General features: G+C 41.9%; 1 protein-coding gene across 1 annotated transcript; it reads left to right on the plus strand.

The window, feature by feature from the left end:
• Nucleotides 1–248: 248 nt before the first annotated feature.
• Nucleotides 249–13,713, plus strand: TRHR (thyrotropin releasing hormone receptor). Its single transcript, XM_074145688.1, has 2 exons — nucleotides 249–1,043; nucleotides 13,306–13,713. The coding sequence occupies exons 1-2, from the start codon at nucleotides 249–251 to the stop codon at nucleotides 13,711–13,713; spliced, it is 1,203 nt and encodes a 400-aa protein (XP_074001789.1).
• The last annotated feature ends 1,869 nt before the right edge of the window (nucleotides 13,714–15,582 follow it).

Consider the following 15,582-nt stretch of genomic DNA (forward strand, 5'->3'; position numbering starts at 1 on the left):
AACCTGTGCGAATGAGCTGGAGTCTTAGAGGGATTAACCTGCCTGGTAATTGAATTTACAAAGACTAAAAGTCCAGGTGCTTTCAAGTGAGTGGAGGACAGTTCAGGAACGGGACTGTGACTACACGGAGAATGTGCTCTGGGGCTACAACTCACCCACACTTTGCTCCACTCATCCTTTTGCAGGGGACCACGGACAACATGTGCTGAGACCAAGTGCTGGGCAGAAGCAGCAGTGGGCTGGTGAAGATGGAGAATGGCACAGGGGATGAGCAGAACCAAACTGGGCTGCCACTATCAAGCCAGGAGATCGTTACAGCTGAATACCAAGTGGTTACCATCCTCTTGGTCCTCCTCATCTGTGGACTGGGCATCGTGGGCAACATCATGGTGGTTTTGGTGGTCCTCAGAACCAAACACATGAGAACTCCCACTAACTGCTATCTGGTGAGTCTGGCTGTGGCAGATCTCATGGTGCTTGTGGCTGCAGGACTACCCAATATCACGGAAAGCCTGTATAGATCCTGGGTGTATGGCTACGTGGGGTGTCTCTGCATCACTTATCTCCAGTACCTAGGGATCAATGCTTCTTCTTTTTCCATCACTGCCTTCACTATCGAGAGATACATAGCCATCTGCCACCCAATCAAAGCTCAGTTCCTATGCACTTTTTCAAGAGCCAAAAAGATCATTATTTTTGTCTGGGCTTTCACCTCCATGTACTGTATGCTCTGGTTTTTCTTGCTAGACCTTAATACAGTAGTCTACAAAGACACTACTGTTGTGTCCTGTGGCTACAAGGTGTCCAGGAGCTATTATTCTCCTATCTACATGATGGACTTTGGTATATTTTATGTTGTGCCAATGGTATTGGCGACTGTCCTCTATGGCCTGATTGCTAGAATACTGTTCCTGAACCCCATCCCTTCGGACCCAAAAGAAAACTCTAAGACATGGAGGAATGACGTGGCTCGCCAAAGCAAGCCTGTGAATTCCAAGATGACTAACAGGAGTTTCAATAGCACTATTGCTTCTCGAAGGCAGGTAGGAGCAGCAGTTTGAAATGGCTTTCTGAAACCTAAAACCCACTTGTTTTGGAGATCACTAGTCTAAATGTGTGGAAGGAGGTAAAATATATTCGCCCTTTTTGCTAAGTAGTCAAGCTGAAATTCTGTGACATGCATACACATATCGATAAATACTGTTTTTTCTTGCCTATTCATTATTACCTACTGCAGGGGCTGAAAAACAAATACTATTTTATTTCCCATATCAAAAAGCAATTAGGAAGTGTCAATAAAGAACAAAACATTTTAAACTATAGTTTCCTTATCTTACAGCCTGTTAGTAAACCTGCCAAATATACAAAGTGACTCGAGTTCTTTTTGAGATCTGGAGAGAAGGAAATAGCCTGGGAGTTTGGGATACTCGAGATTTTTGTCCCGGCTAAGGCACTGTGTCGCTCTGCAAATGCAGTCGTTACTCTCCCTGTGTCTTGTTCCCCTGTGAAAACTCCACTTCAGCTTAAGTCTGTATAAAAAATGCTTTTGTAAATGCTAAGTATCTTTGTTGTTCTATTGCTCATAAAGTATTTCTATGCCCTGATGGCTCAAAACTGAGGCATAGGTTTCACTAGCTTCTTTTTATATTTTTAAACAAGTATGCTGCAATGTGTAATTATACAAGTGGAATAAAGACAGTAGATTAATTTATGGCTGTTTGCAATAAACCATACTGCCTCGCGCTCACGCAGCATGCAGCACAGTGGGGTGCAGCGCTGAGAAGTGCCGGCTCTCGGGAAGTCAGGCAGGTTGATGGGAGTGTTGGGAAGCAGCGTTCCCTGCGGAGCGATGTGGCTCGTAGCCCTCGGCAGCCACCACAAGGCACCCCGGAGGGTGGCTTTTCCAAGCAGGATGCTTCTACCTCCCTGCAATGCACAGTTCCCTCAGGAAGCAAAGCTGAGGTGTGCACCTTTTCAAACAAGCTGAGTGCTCCCCTTGGGTGACAGGTTGAACTTTGTATTCTTTTATTTTATGTAGATTGCTACTGTTTAATGAGAGGGACCGTTTCCCCTTGTTACGGAGATGGCACTGACCTCAAAGTTAACTGCGCTGCCTGCTAGAGCACAGAGCACAAAGCACTCGCTTTGAAATACATAACTGAAACATGTGGGCAAGGTTATATTCAATTATGTGTCTCCAATTATAGTTAAAAGTCAAATTAGAAATGTGTAATTTTGGTTTTTTTGTCCATTAATTAACAGAAGAAGATAATCGCTTTTCAAGTTCTCAATATCACTTTAATATACATGCTCGATTACGTGTGCTTAGCATCACTTGAAAAACAGACAAATCTTTTACATTGGGCATTGAAAATGTGGATACTGTTATATTGTGAAACCAAAAAACGAGGACTATAATGTGATGTCTTTTATGTCTTGTAAAGACAACAAGACTTTCTAAAAGCCTAAGTAACCTGATTGTTTAAAGTAGCATCTTATGAGTAAAGCTGGTGTTTACCTTTAGTACAACATAAGAAGCAAACCAAGAATAGTGTGTCATTATTAATAATATTTTTTATATAATAGCAGCATGCAAAATATAGCTAGTGGTGTAAAATGGGAAAACACAAGTCCACATTCAAAGAAATCTAATATCTCAACAGTCAGTAAGACACACAAGTGAAAATTTCCTCCTGCTCTGGCAAAGATCTGTATAGCTAACAGTATAGTTTGGCCTCATAGTGAGTTCTGCTGTCACGTAAAACTGTCTATATGCCTTCTTGGAACTGTCCTTGCACTACAGTGATGGCATTGCATACAACGTCCAGCACGTCATCTGTAGAAAAAGTGACTGAAAATGTGGTGTACATTTCCTATTCCTGTGGCAGTTGTCATATTTATCCAAGAACATTTCTACAGAATGAAATTTGTGCATGTTCCTGTGGTGGGCCGGCTCCAGCTGGCAGCCAAACACTCACCTAGCTGCTTGCTCATTTCCCCCCATAGCAGGATGGGGGAGAAAATGGGAAGAACAGGAACGAGAAAGCTCATGGGTCAAGACAAAGAGAGGAAGATAATTTATCAGGTATTGTAATGGGAAATGCAGACTCGACTTGGGGAAAATTAACTTCATTTATTTGCAATTTATTTCCCCTTCTTATAGCCACAGGTTACACAGTCCCTTCCGTGAGGCAGTTGGCAGCACGGGGCCAGGGAGAGTTGTGATCAGGTTGCAGAGGTTTGTCACTCCTTCCTTCTTTTTTGCTCTGTTTCAGTGTGTATCCTCCATGAGGACCAAGGAGCACCTCCCCCTCTGATTTGGTGTTCCTTCTGCTGTTTCTCACTCTTCTGTTCTCTTCTACCCTCTCTCTCTCTTTCCAGCACTTTGGCCATTTCTTAAATATGTTTTGACAGAGGCTTGGCTGTGTCCTGTCGTGGATCTGTTGGAGCTGGATGGAATAATCTGTGGCCAGCACGGGGCAGCCCCAGGCCTCTCCTCTGAGACCACCCCTGCAACCTCCCCACTGTCAAAACTTGGATGTGGAAATTCAGTACAGTTCCATTGAATTATTATGAATAATTACAATTAACCTATTATGAACTCACATTTATATAATATAGCAGAATGAAACAGTAAGTTAGATAAAGTTAGATAGGTTTCCTCAACTTTCATGAAGGAGACTTAGGAATTTCATAATAATTTTTGATGATGAATAATCCAACATGGCAGTATGTGAATTGATTTCCCCACTTAGTCTGACCTGGATTGCTTGACTCATCTGCCATCTTAGCTTGACCCAGACTGCCAGATCATACAATTTTCTTTAATTTTTGTGAGACTTCCCATTATCTCATCTATGTTTGGAAACTCTTCCATTGTTAAAAAAGGTCAAAACTTGTTTTTTACTCAGATAAGAAAGCTTTCTCTCCCCAACCTGTTGGTTTTCAGACTTTTTTAACCTACAATATTGTGTTAGAATATAGCTATGTATCTGTACTGTCAGCTTTGTGTTTCTACATCTGCTTCCAAGAATTTGTCTTCTATATATAGTCAATATCTTCTGTATACAGTCTATACTTTCTGTTGTGAGTCATACAGTTATGTAATTTCAAATGTTTTCTTCAAAAATAACAATACATCACTTAGTTTTCTGGTATGAAAATTAGCGCAGAATTAGAAGCTGACAGACTGAAAACGTGAAGAGACTTGGGAACCATTCTGGATTCAACACCTAGGATGGTTCCTCACACCTGGCACCAACAGAAAGAACAGGGCAAGGGAGGAACAACCCTGATATGGCATCTAGAATAGCTCTATGCTCAGGGAAGAAGCAAATATAGAGTGAAATAACCACTTCCTTACAACTGTGGAGGACAACTACCTAAACTGAGGCAAGGGGCCGGGGCGGGGGGGGCGGAGGGGAGCTCAGAAGTTCAGTAGAGAGATAAACAGGGGGGGAGGGAGGTGGCTACTGTTGAAGGAGAATAGATGGACCATGTGCTGTTTTGTTCAAACAGATATTTTCAGTCTCTGACGTAAACAGACATAACGCCAGCACTGAAGGGGGAAAAAGGGGTCAGGTGGTCAGAGGACTATTTTGTTTTCAAAACAGAATGGCAATTTAGAGCATTCTATGATTTAGAAAGAAGGCCTGCAATATGTTTTAGAATGGTGAGTCAAGCTTATTTTAACATATTTTTCATGTGAGATGACTAGGGATGAGCTCAGAATGAAACTATAGTACATCTCGAACGCATGAAAATCAGCTCTTCCAGGTAGAAAGTGGTCCTCTGTTTACTATTCCATTCCCTGCCTTCACCCTCCTATCCACACAATTTACAAGTCACTGAACTGTGTCAGTTCTAGGAAATATTTATTTCATTCTAAAAATAAAAAGCTAACAGGAACAAAATCTGTTTAATAAGGGATCAATACCCCCATACCAACAACCACCACTGCACAAAGCCTTCAAAGTACTCTTCGGTGCCCTCTGAAGATTCCGTTCAAAGCACTGCAAGATAAAACTCAACAAGCAAGACAAGAAAAAAACCCCACAAATAGGTATAAAACTCAATCCTTTTTTTAATTGTTGAAAGATTGGGAAAGGCACAAAATAAGCTTTCTTTTATCATAAAGTATACCATTTCCAACACATTTTTGTTTCACTGGAACACAGCTGTTACTGCTGATAGTGGACAACTACTGAAATTATGAGTTACTTGTTTGCACTGCAAACTAAGGTTCTGCCGAGGAAAGGAGCACCAATATGTACCCATAGGATGTGTCAAACTCCATTCTTACATCCACTTCTGAAGAATTAAATTAATCTCATTTGTACAACATTGATTCTGTTTTACAGGACTGTACTGGATAGCAGGGTGTGATAGATGTATTTTAAAGGTATTCAAAAAGAAAACTATTTTGATTTGACAACCAGGGATTCCTTTGTACATGGGAGTACATTTCCAATTCACTTTGTACTTTCCATCAGGCTCTTGGTGTCCCAGAAGGAACAGAAACTTGTTCATTCTGCCTCCTCTTTGTCAGAAGCTAAATCCAGCTGATCCACTCTTTATGGAAAGCAGTAGGAGTCACTTATTGCCTTTGCAGAGCTTTTGATCAACCACTACAAGTCAGTAGGAAACACCTGACTTTCTCCTGAGGGAAGATCTCTGCCAGAAGAAAGTGAGATATTGATATGCTTCATTTTCAGAGGAATCAGTTTGTGCTGAAGGCTACATGGCATTAGGAACTGAGGAATCAACTAGTGTGACGTGCTTTTAGCATTGAAACATGCAGGTAAACCTTCAAGCCTCTGTTTAGTTTGTGACTAAGGAAAAATCTTAAACATCTATTAGGTCTGATGGAGCTGGAGATGACTGTTGAATGGGCTTTCAGGTATGCTTTGCAAAGAAAATAACCTTAGAATTATAGAATTGTCTAGGATTTTAAGATCATCAAGTCCAACCATTAACCTAACACTGCCAAGTCCACCACTAAATCATGTCCCTAATCACCACATCTACCCGTCTTTCAAATATCTCCAGGGATTGTGATTCAACCATTTCCTCGGGCACCCTGTTCCAACTCATGACAACCCTTTTGGTGGAGAAACTTCTCCTAATATCCAATCTAAATCTCCCCTGGCATAACTTGAAGCAGTTTCCTCTTGTCCTATCACATGTTACTTGGGAGAAGAGACCAACCCTCACCTCACTACAACCTCCTTTCAGGTAGTTGTAGAGAGTGATAAGGTCTCTTCTCAGCTTCCTTTTCTCCAGACTAAACAGCCCCAGTTCCCTCTGCCATTCATCACAAGACTTGTGCTCCAAACCCTTAACCAGCTTTGTTGCCCTTCTTTGGACACACTTCAGCACCTCAATGTCTGTCTTGTAGTGAGGGGCCCAAAACTGAACACAGTTATTTGAGCTGCAGCCTCACCTGGGCCAAGTACAAAGGGATGATCACTTCCCTAGTCCTGCTGCCACACTATTCCTGATACAGGCCAGGATGCTGTTGGCCTTCTTGGCCACCTGGGCATGCTCCTGGCTCACATTCAGCCAGCTGTTGACCAACACTCCCAGGTCCTTTTCTGCCAAGCATCTTTCCAGCCACTCTTCTCCAAGCTTGTAGCACTGCATGGGGTTGTTGTGACCCAAGTGCAGGACCCGGCACTTGGCCTTATCAAACATCAGCCCATTGGCCTTGGCTCATTGATCCAGCCTGCCCAGCTTCCTCTGCAAAGCCTTTCTACTCTCAAGCAGGTCGACACTCCCACCTAACTTGATGTCGTCTGCAAACTTGCTGAGGGTGCACTCAATCCTACTGCCTATGTCATTGATGAAGATATTAAACAGCACTGGTCCCAATACGGGCCCCTGTGGGACACCACTTGTCACCAGTCTCCATCTGGACATTGAGCTGATTTCTTACACCTGGGGATCAAGAGCTCTTGCGCTCTCTGGAAAGCATCATTAAAGATCTGCCAGCTCTGTTCTGCTCCCTTGTCACTGAGGGGAGGGACCTATTTCCTCAAGTTAATCAGGAGGGAAGTTAAGAAAGCAAAATTTTCCAGTACCCTTCAGTTGAATCCAGGTCACAGTAAATGAAACTTCAAAGCTTAACAGAGGAAAGGTCATTATGATTAGAAGATGATACCATGACAAAGAGTATCTCTTAAGGCCAGACAGTTCAAAGTCCCATTTACTTGATTCAGAGTCAAAGAAGGAACTTCAATGCAAATTCAATATTAAGATTTATTTAAGAACTATATGATCATTTGGACAGGTGACCACAGGTCCCAAGGAAGTGAATTGAAGTTGATTTCTACTCACCTACTGGAAAATACAGACTATGAATTTGGAGCTGTCCAATGAAACACATAATTTGAATGTGTAAGGAAACCTGAACCTCATGAACCACTGGGAAACTGTAATTTTGGTCATGGAACCAGGGTTAAAACTGCATGTAGTGGCATGAAAGATGAATGTGAACCAAAGGATCATGAGCCAACAAGGGGCTTTGTCTCAGATCCCTCAGGACTTTAGATTTAAGAAATTTCCCTCCAATACTTTGCTATAATTTCACAGAAGAGCTGATGCTGTCAGGTGCCTCTGGAGACATTCAGACCAGCCCCAGTAGTAGTATCGCTTTCAGTGGTGCTGTGGTAGGCTAGAGACATCTGGCTTGTTAGCCTAACAACTACTGTGTAGTCGTTCTTCTGCCACTTTGTTTTAGTTTATTCATTGCAGTTGCAAAGGCAGATGCAACAGATCTCTGATTTTTCAGGTATGCATATGAATGCATTAGCCTACCAATTTGTGTCTTTGCTGTTCCAAAATGGTCTGTTATTGGTACTTACAAACCATCCATACTGTTAAATTTCCAGAAAATACATTCACTGACCATACCCTAATCAAAATAAATAGCAATTCGGTAAACATTAACTGTAATTACAGGCATTTATAGGGCATAAATAGTAACATGTGTGCATAAATTCAATCTGGAAAAAATACAAGTGCCTGTACCTAAGGTTTGACCAGATTGTCCGGTACCAAAAGCAGCAGACAAATCAAATGCAATATAATCACCTCATTGCCTCTATCAACAGCAATTCATATTCAACTTGTATTCACGTGTTTCAGCTTCAACTTTACAAATGCCTGAAATTCAAGCTAACAATTCTTCAGTCTTTACTCATATCTTTACACCATGAAGTACCATAAGTATCAAAATAAATCTCAACACTTTTTTTTCTTTGATTTTTCATACACAGCACCACCACAATTCCACTTACTTCTAAATTGTCTTTGTTTGCAGAAGTAAAAGAAAGAATAGCTCCTGTTTGAACTTTGGAAAGTTTAGCCACTTATTTTACAGTTGTCATTTAGGGCAATGAATTCAGAGCAGATGTGCACCTGTGAAGGTAAAAGTTGAAGGCTGAACACTGTTTTCCCTCTTGTCCATTTTAGGCATACTATTCCCAAGTCTTTTAATAAAAAGACAGGAGGGAAAGAAAGGTTTCATTTCATGAATAAAAATGTGTTATTCAAAGTACCTCAGGGCAGATTTCACAATAAAACAATGGTTCACTAACAAGTAACACCAACCAACATTAAATGTTTCTTTACAATATACAGTACAAGGGAGAAAAACTATTTCTGCCTTTTTAATTTTTTTCTCTGGTTGATTAAGTTTGCTAACTGCACTGATTTTGGTTTTGGATTTTTTTTCCTACTGGCACAGGTACTAGGATCTCTCAGTATTTCTAAAACGTTAATGTTTTTTCTTCTGATTATTTGAATCATTTTGTTCTGCTCAGTAGCAAGAAAATGTCTTGTAGACTCAGGCATTGCAGGGAGGAAGAAGAGAGTGAGAGAACTTAAAACTGAAGGACAGAAAAGGCATTTCCCTGCCACACAGGAAAACTTTGAAAATGTGGGGAAAATTAAATCCTTTTTTTCTAAGAGTACCTGTTCTGTGAGCTACCTAGGTAAGCAACTCATGACCTTTTAAAAGAGAGCAAGAGGCCAGGGGAAGCAGATGGGAAGACAAGGAAACAGCCTAGTTCCCTTCTATAGTAGCTAGGAGCACAAATATTGTTTGTCTAGCTGATGTGCTCATGGAAACACAACCTGAGCTGTGGGCTTCCTTTCCTTTTCCCCTGATGCTCCTCATTTGCCTGGTCCTCCAAATGAGATCCCGGCTCTGGATGTGTTGATCTCATCCACACTTCCATTTTATCTCATCTAGCTCAGCCAAGAGATCCCAATTTTTTTTCTTGTCAATCCATAATGTGAACATTGAATTATGTATTTTCAGGTAGATTTCATTCTTTCCCCAATGGAATTCCTAGTTTCCTCAGATATCAAGGGGACTGTGAATAATGAATACAGCCTTAGATAGCAGACTTGTTTATTTATACTTGGGATGGGATCCAACTCACTTAACATTATGTGTATCTCACAGAATTACTTAGTCCAGTGAAATCATCTAAGGTCCCTCCATCATGGATTAAATCTAGAGAAAGTCCTCTCTTAGACATTGATGCAGTAGACGATGATGTGTGCTCTAGAGAAACATCTCTCTTCTCTCACAGCAGAGCAAGCACAGATTCCAGCTTGCAATGCAAGGTATGTTTTTTATGGCTTATCTGACATTCTCAATCACATCTCTCAGTTTCACTTGCAGTGTTATTATATCAAGACCTTAATCCTTTTATTTATTGACTCATCCTCCTCATTGTACAACTCTTTTTGGATTACAAGATCACAGACTGGCATATACAATCTCTGTGCACTGCAATGAACACCACCAAGCACAAGAAAAGATATTTTTAGTTGCCTTTAAAATACCCAAGTGACTCTGTGGCATGGTAACTTAGTATGACTATTACTTTTACCTGTGAATGTAAGAAAGATTAGTATTCAACAGAGAAGGAAGCAACTACCAAACTGTTAGCACCGTGGTAATGAAAATGTCTCATAAAAGCACTTGCTTAGAATGACAAGGTTTTGGAGCAGGAAGGAAAAGGAGAATAGCAATTCAGAATTAAAATATTTGGAATCTGTTTACTAAAAAACATTTTAAATATTTTTCAGAACATTCTTAGAAACCAAGAGATAGGGCTTGAAAGGATAGGGCTGTTACTGCGTGCAGCCAGTAACACGTTCAATCTCAAGCCCTTTGCTATCATTCAAAGAACACTTGAATTTGGGACTAAAAGCTAAAGCCTTTTAATCATGTTTTCAATCTCTGTAACTAAGAATAATATGTACTCTGAGCATAGGATGCGCAGTGCGCATCTACAAGAAAAGAGCAATCAGTGTATGCTTGCCTGCACCTGAGTCATGCATGAGGATTCTTCTGCCTCTGCATTCAGGGAGCTTTGGTGTGCGGTTAGAGACAGCAGGTAATAAAAAGCAGGTTCTTTAAAAAGTTTTCCCCCTTAGCACTCCACTGAGGTAAAATAATTAGGCCTCCCCATCCTGCAAATGATAGTTATCTTTCATATGAGGTGATCTGAAAATGGGTATGGCAGTTTGCTTAAGCAAAGTGGATCAAACTTTCCTCCAAGCTATTTCTGTGCAGCCCCATCAGTCCCAGTGAAGATTTTTGATGGGGATAACAAAGCAGCTTTGGCCTAAATCATGTGTTTAGAAGCGGGGTTCATCTGTAAAGGCAAACTCAGGTGGGAAAAAAGTCCAGGGCATGCTTGCAGCACCTTTGGGTCAGAAGCCCTGAGGGTTGCCTCAGCCTGCAGTGCAGTGGCAAGCCCTCTGGCCATGCTGGCAAACTTTCTGGCCACAGTGGGAAAAAAATGAGCACTGCCAGAGCACCTCCTAGGAGCTGCTGTCATCTGCACAAAGGTCATACTCTGAGGTAGGTCATCATGAAAAGTCACTGCCTCCAGAACCAGCCTGGGAGGATTTAGCAATGAGCAAGTAACTGCATGAACGCAGGGCTTTGCAGTGGGTCTCAGAGACACAACCAACACTGGTCAGATGGATCAAGCCACTGAATTTCTGCCTGGCAATATAAAGCTTGTGCCAGATTTGTGAATTCTGGCAGCTTCGGAAGGACATGCACTGCAGCCAGTTTAAAATGACGGTGAATTCTCCTCATTGGTCACCAGTGACTAAACCACCAAGAGATGCCATCTGTGGCCACATGGTTCTGCCTCTTCTCTGCACTGACTGCAGACCCTGGGGCAGAGTACGGGTACAAGAGTCAGATCATTACCCTGAGCAACCCAAAAACCAGCTCTACAGAGAAGTGCTTAGTTTTCACTTGCACCAGCAGTCTGACCTGACCTGCACGCTGTGAGGGGTAAGCACAAGGAGGCGGGTGAGAACTGTATTGCTTTTTTATCTGTAGTCACAGGTTACTTGGGCTTCAGTTTGTGTTCATGCCAGGAAACCCTGGAGCCTGAGTACTGCAAGACAATGTCTTACCCGGCATAAGGCCTGAGAGTGCAAAGCTAACCTTTTGGCATTTTTAAACACATTCAAACCCGCAGACTGAATCGATCTCAGCTCAGGGCACTTAGTGTTGTGACCATGATATTTTTTATCTGGTACTAACAGCCAGTTCTAATATATTGTCAAATCACAGCCTCAGTAAGCTGAACGTGGCAGCAGTACTGGTGGTGTTAGAATGACAATGCACATCAAACTGCCACTATACATAAGTTCAGCTAACAGTTTGCACACTGAATACATATAAGTGTTTGAGGCATATAGGAACCAGTCATTTCAAGAGTAACAGCCTTTTTTTCATTGCTGTAAAGTATTAATTGTGTGACACTCAAATATCCCCTTCCTGACAGTAAGATCAATTTATTTCTAGTTCCGCTCAGGATTCAAACTGACGGTTGCACCACTGCAAGTGATTCTCTGTGCAATTGTTCAGTAAAGATACGCTCAGAAGAAAAGTAAATTGCTGATGATCAGTAGGTATGATAACCGAGTCCCCTGCTGAGCTTCTGGTAGCAAAGTACTTTGATGCCTGTGTAGACTATCATCCACTTGCCCTCCGAATGCCTGAGCTGACACGTCTGTTGGTTGGGCTCAGTCCCACTGTTAATTCAAGCTCCACAAATGGCTACTTTCTTCCCTTAAATGTAGATTATTTTCCATGATGTATGATTATTCTCAGTTGAATGGATTTGCTCTCTTTGGAGGTGCAGGCTGCAGCTGATTTGGAGGGAGCAGAGGTAGGAAGTGAGGAGCCCCGAGTCTTCCTCAGCCAGAGCCGGCCAGCACTAGGTCACCTCACTCTCTGCAGCCACATTCACAGGACTGGTCCTTTTAGAAGTGGTTCGGAATCAAGGAAAGAATCATCCTTTTAGCTACCTGAGGCATTCACAATTGCATTTTGCTCTATTATGATGGTGATTTGTGCACAGCAAACAAGAAAACCAGTCTAGAAGTCAAAAGGAAATGTATCAATGTGTCCATCCCACCCTACTGTCCCACTGTCACGTCTCACTGTACTTTCCACCGTGTTTATTAACACCTTTCAAAATTTCTTCAATGTACACACTAGGGAATACCATACATACTAGAATTAAATTATTTACAGGAGAAACACTCTTAACAGTTATTTTTTCCTAACTATTTAATTATTTCTTGTTCACTTCATTTCAGCTCTCCTGGGTATCCCCAAAGGCTGTATTTTTCTTTCTTTGAGATAAATTTATGCAATAGATGAAAGTTCTTATAATAATCAAGTTTTATCAATAATCCCTTTTCTTCCTGGCTGTGTAAACTTGAATTGGCATTTCAGAGTAAACACCAAATAATTAGATCTAATTAAATATTGATGACGAGGAATAGGAATAAATCTAGTTGGTTTTGGTTTTTTTTTGGCATTACTTTTGGCTTTTAGAAACTCTTTTAGGGTGGCTCTTAAATTAGATAATCTGAATAGGTTTAATTCAATTACTCTACAGATTGTACTAGTGTAAAGGAGAAGGTCTAATGTGGTTGGAAAAAATGGCATTAGACCCCTTTTTTTCCATTTGTATCAACACCACCTTCCAGCTTGGGAAGCTGCAAATCCTCAGGTCTATAACAATTAGCTTACTGGGATGTCATCTGGAAAGAATCATTTAATAAAAAACTAAGAGGAATTTGGAATCTTGGGGCTTTTTGTCCTTTCTGAATCAAATATTGATCAGAAATTCACAGCAGAAGTCTGTCTATAGTTTTGCTTTGGTCCTAGAGATGCAGGAATGCTTCTGTTCCTTCCAAGATGATTACTAACCTTCTGCCCCTCTTTTGTCTCCCTCTGTGTTCCACCAGGTTACCAAGATGTTGGCTGTTGTGGTGGTCTTATTTGCATTTCTATGGATGCCATACCGCACACTGGTGGTGGTCAATTCCTTTCTCTCCAGCCCCTTCCAGGAAAACTGGTTCCTGCTATTTTGCAGAATCTGTATTTATTTAAATAGTGCCATCAATCCTGTAATTTACAATCTCATGTCCCAGAAATTCAGAGCAGCCTTCAGGAAACTCTGCAACTGCCAGCAGAAACGGGACAAGAAACCAGCCAACTACAGCGTGGCCCTAAATTATAACGTCATCAAAGAGTCTGATCACTTCAGCACTGAACTAGAAGATATTACGGTCACCAATACCTATCTCTCCTCTGCAAAATTGTCCCTTGGTGATACGTGTTTGTCATCTGAGGTAACAGTTAATATATTTTAATGTTTGATGTATAGTCCTCATGAACCAGAGCATTCCGGTCCACAGGGCTGTGCTGGGGTAGCCTTCAGCTGGGGCAGCACAGTGAAGGACCAGGGAAGGCTGGTGGCGACGGGCAATGTACCACCAAACAGGGCATGTCAGGGAAGGAGAGCGGCCCAGCTCTGGAAAGTGATGCTCTCAAAGTGCCTTGTGCCACAAATCTGGGTTATGGGAAAGGAAGAGTAGAAACACATCAGCTGAGCCTTATTCCCTGAGGAGCAGAGGGCAGTGGTGGAGCACCAGAGAATGGTGCTCAGGCACGGTGCCTCAAGTACATGCCTGGCAGGAAGGTGAGCATCGCTGGCCGAGCTCAGAGATTCCTCCTGGGCATGCTCTGGCTGCCTGCAGGAGGACAATGGGGTTTTTCCCTTGTGCCTCAGCCCCTGGTTCCAGTTTGGGGTTAACTACCCAGTGCCACCATGCAGCTGGTCCTAAGAGAAGACATGGATCCCCTCACAACAGCACTCTGGTCCTGATACAGCTGAAAGCCATATCCATTTCCACGTTACCTGCACCATCCCCGTGTGTAGCACATCTCCCTAACCCAGCTTTCTTCCACATGATGATGCATGTTACTGCTTTCATGATGCTTTTTTTACACAGTACTCATGTTGCTCATGAGCTTGTGTACCTTAGAATTTACAATACAGATGATCCACAGAGAGGCTTAGTTTTTCATTTCTTTTTGCAGATGATATAAAAATGAAAAATATTTCTTCCTCAGTTTGCTGCTTCTCTCCTAACTTTCAGGCCTGAGGCTGACCTTGTTCTGGGTATGCAGTCATATAAAACCTTTGGATGCTTCATTCCCACCAACCTGTATGAAGTGCAAAAGCATTTCTGCTCACAGAATTGCAGGAGTTACCATATATCTCTACACACCTGTCTGTGTCCTACAAGAAAAAGGAAACTCCTGGGGAGTGAAAAAAAACAAAAACTACTAACTGAATGAAGCTCTTTCGACGTAACTTTAAGCATGTGAGTTGACTTCAAAGGAATCCCCAAATCCTTCGTCTCATGTATTGGCCCAACAGTGGTCTGTGCTCTCAGGAAGAGCAAAGCTGCCCAGAACTTCTCCAGGGATGCAGAGCGAGAGAGCGGATGATGTTCCCAGTGAAGGTGAGAGGCGAGGAGAGGAGCTGCCCTCCTGTGTGGCTGCTGCCTGTCCCGAGAGCACGGGCAACGTGCCGGGGAGTGCCAGCGGAGCCCGTCCAACAGCAGCCAGAGCCACTGCCCATTACAGTAATTACCTACCATCGACTCCCTCATCCCACAGCCGTGCAGATCTAATTGCAGGCATCATAATGTGCTTCAATAAGCAGACATCTGATGGCCAAGAGAATGGAATCTTTTTGTTGTCGTTGTTGTTATCTTGAACAGCATGAAATAGGAAGACCATTCAATGAATTCACCGCAGGGAATAAACAAATTAAAGTCAGTAGGATGCTGTAAAATAATCTTTTTTTTTTTTCAGCAAGCTAGTTTATAGATGTACCACTTTAAATTTAAAGTCTCAGCTAATACTGAATCTTGTCTGAGCTTGACAGGTATTGAAGAGTATTGGACAGGCTTTTACTAGTTAATTTTATTTTCGTTCAATAGTAATTGTGTCTCAGACAGCTACAGGGGGTTTATGGCTTCAATATAGATAATGTCTGGAGAAAAGAGGAAATTTCAGTGAAAAATGTCACTTTTTTCATTTTTTATCTCAAAGGTTATCCATTAGAATACTTCAGAACATAAAAAAGTGTTTTGAAAGGTTGATTGGCTGTATATTTGGCTGGAAAGAGAAAACAGAGTGAAAGCATTTCTACTTTTTCTTAATTTTTC

The sequence above is a fragment of the Numenius arquata genome, chromosome 3 (assembly GCF_964106895.1).
Source record: "Numenius arquata chromosome 3, bNumArq3.hap1.1, whole genome shotgun sequence".
NCBI classification, from domain to species: domain Eukaryota; kingdom Metazoa; phylum Chordata; class Aves; order Charadriiformes; family Scolopacidae; genus Numenius; species Numenius arquata.

Bases quoted from the DNA above. Each gene is read 5' to 3' on its own strand.
- TRHR (XM_074145688.1), top strand. From the start codon at position 249: ATGGAGAATGGCACAGGGGATGAGCAGAACCAAACTGGGCTGCCACTA. The intron at 1,044-13,305 runs GTAGGAGCAGCA...GTGTTCCACCAG, and splicing joins CTATTGCTTCTCGAAGGCAG to GTTACCAAGATGTTGGCTGT.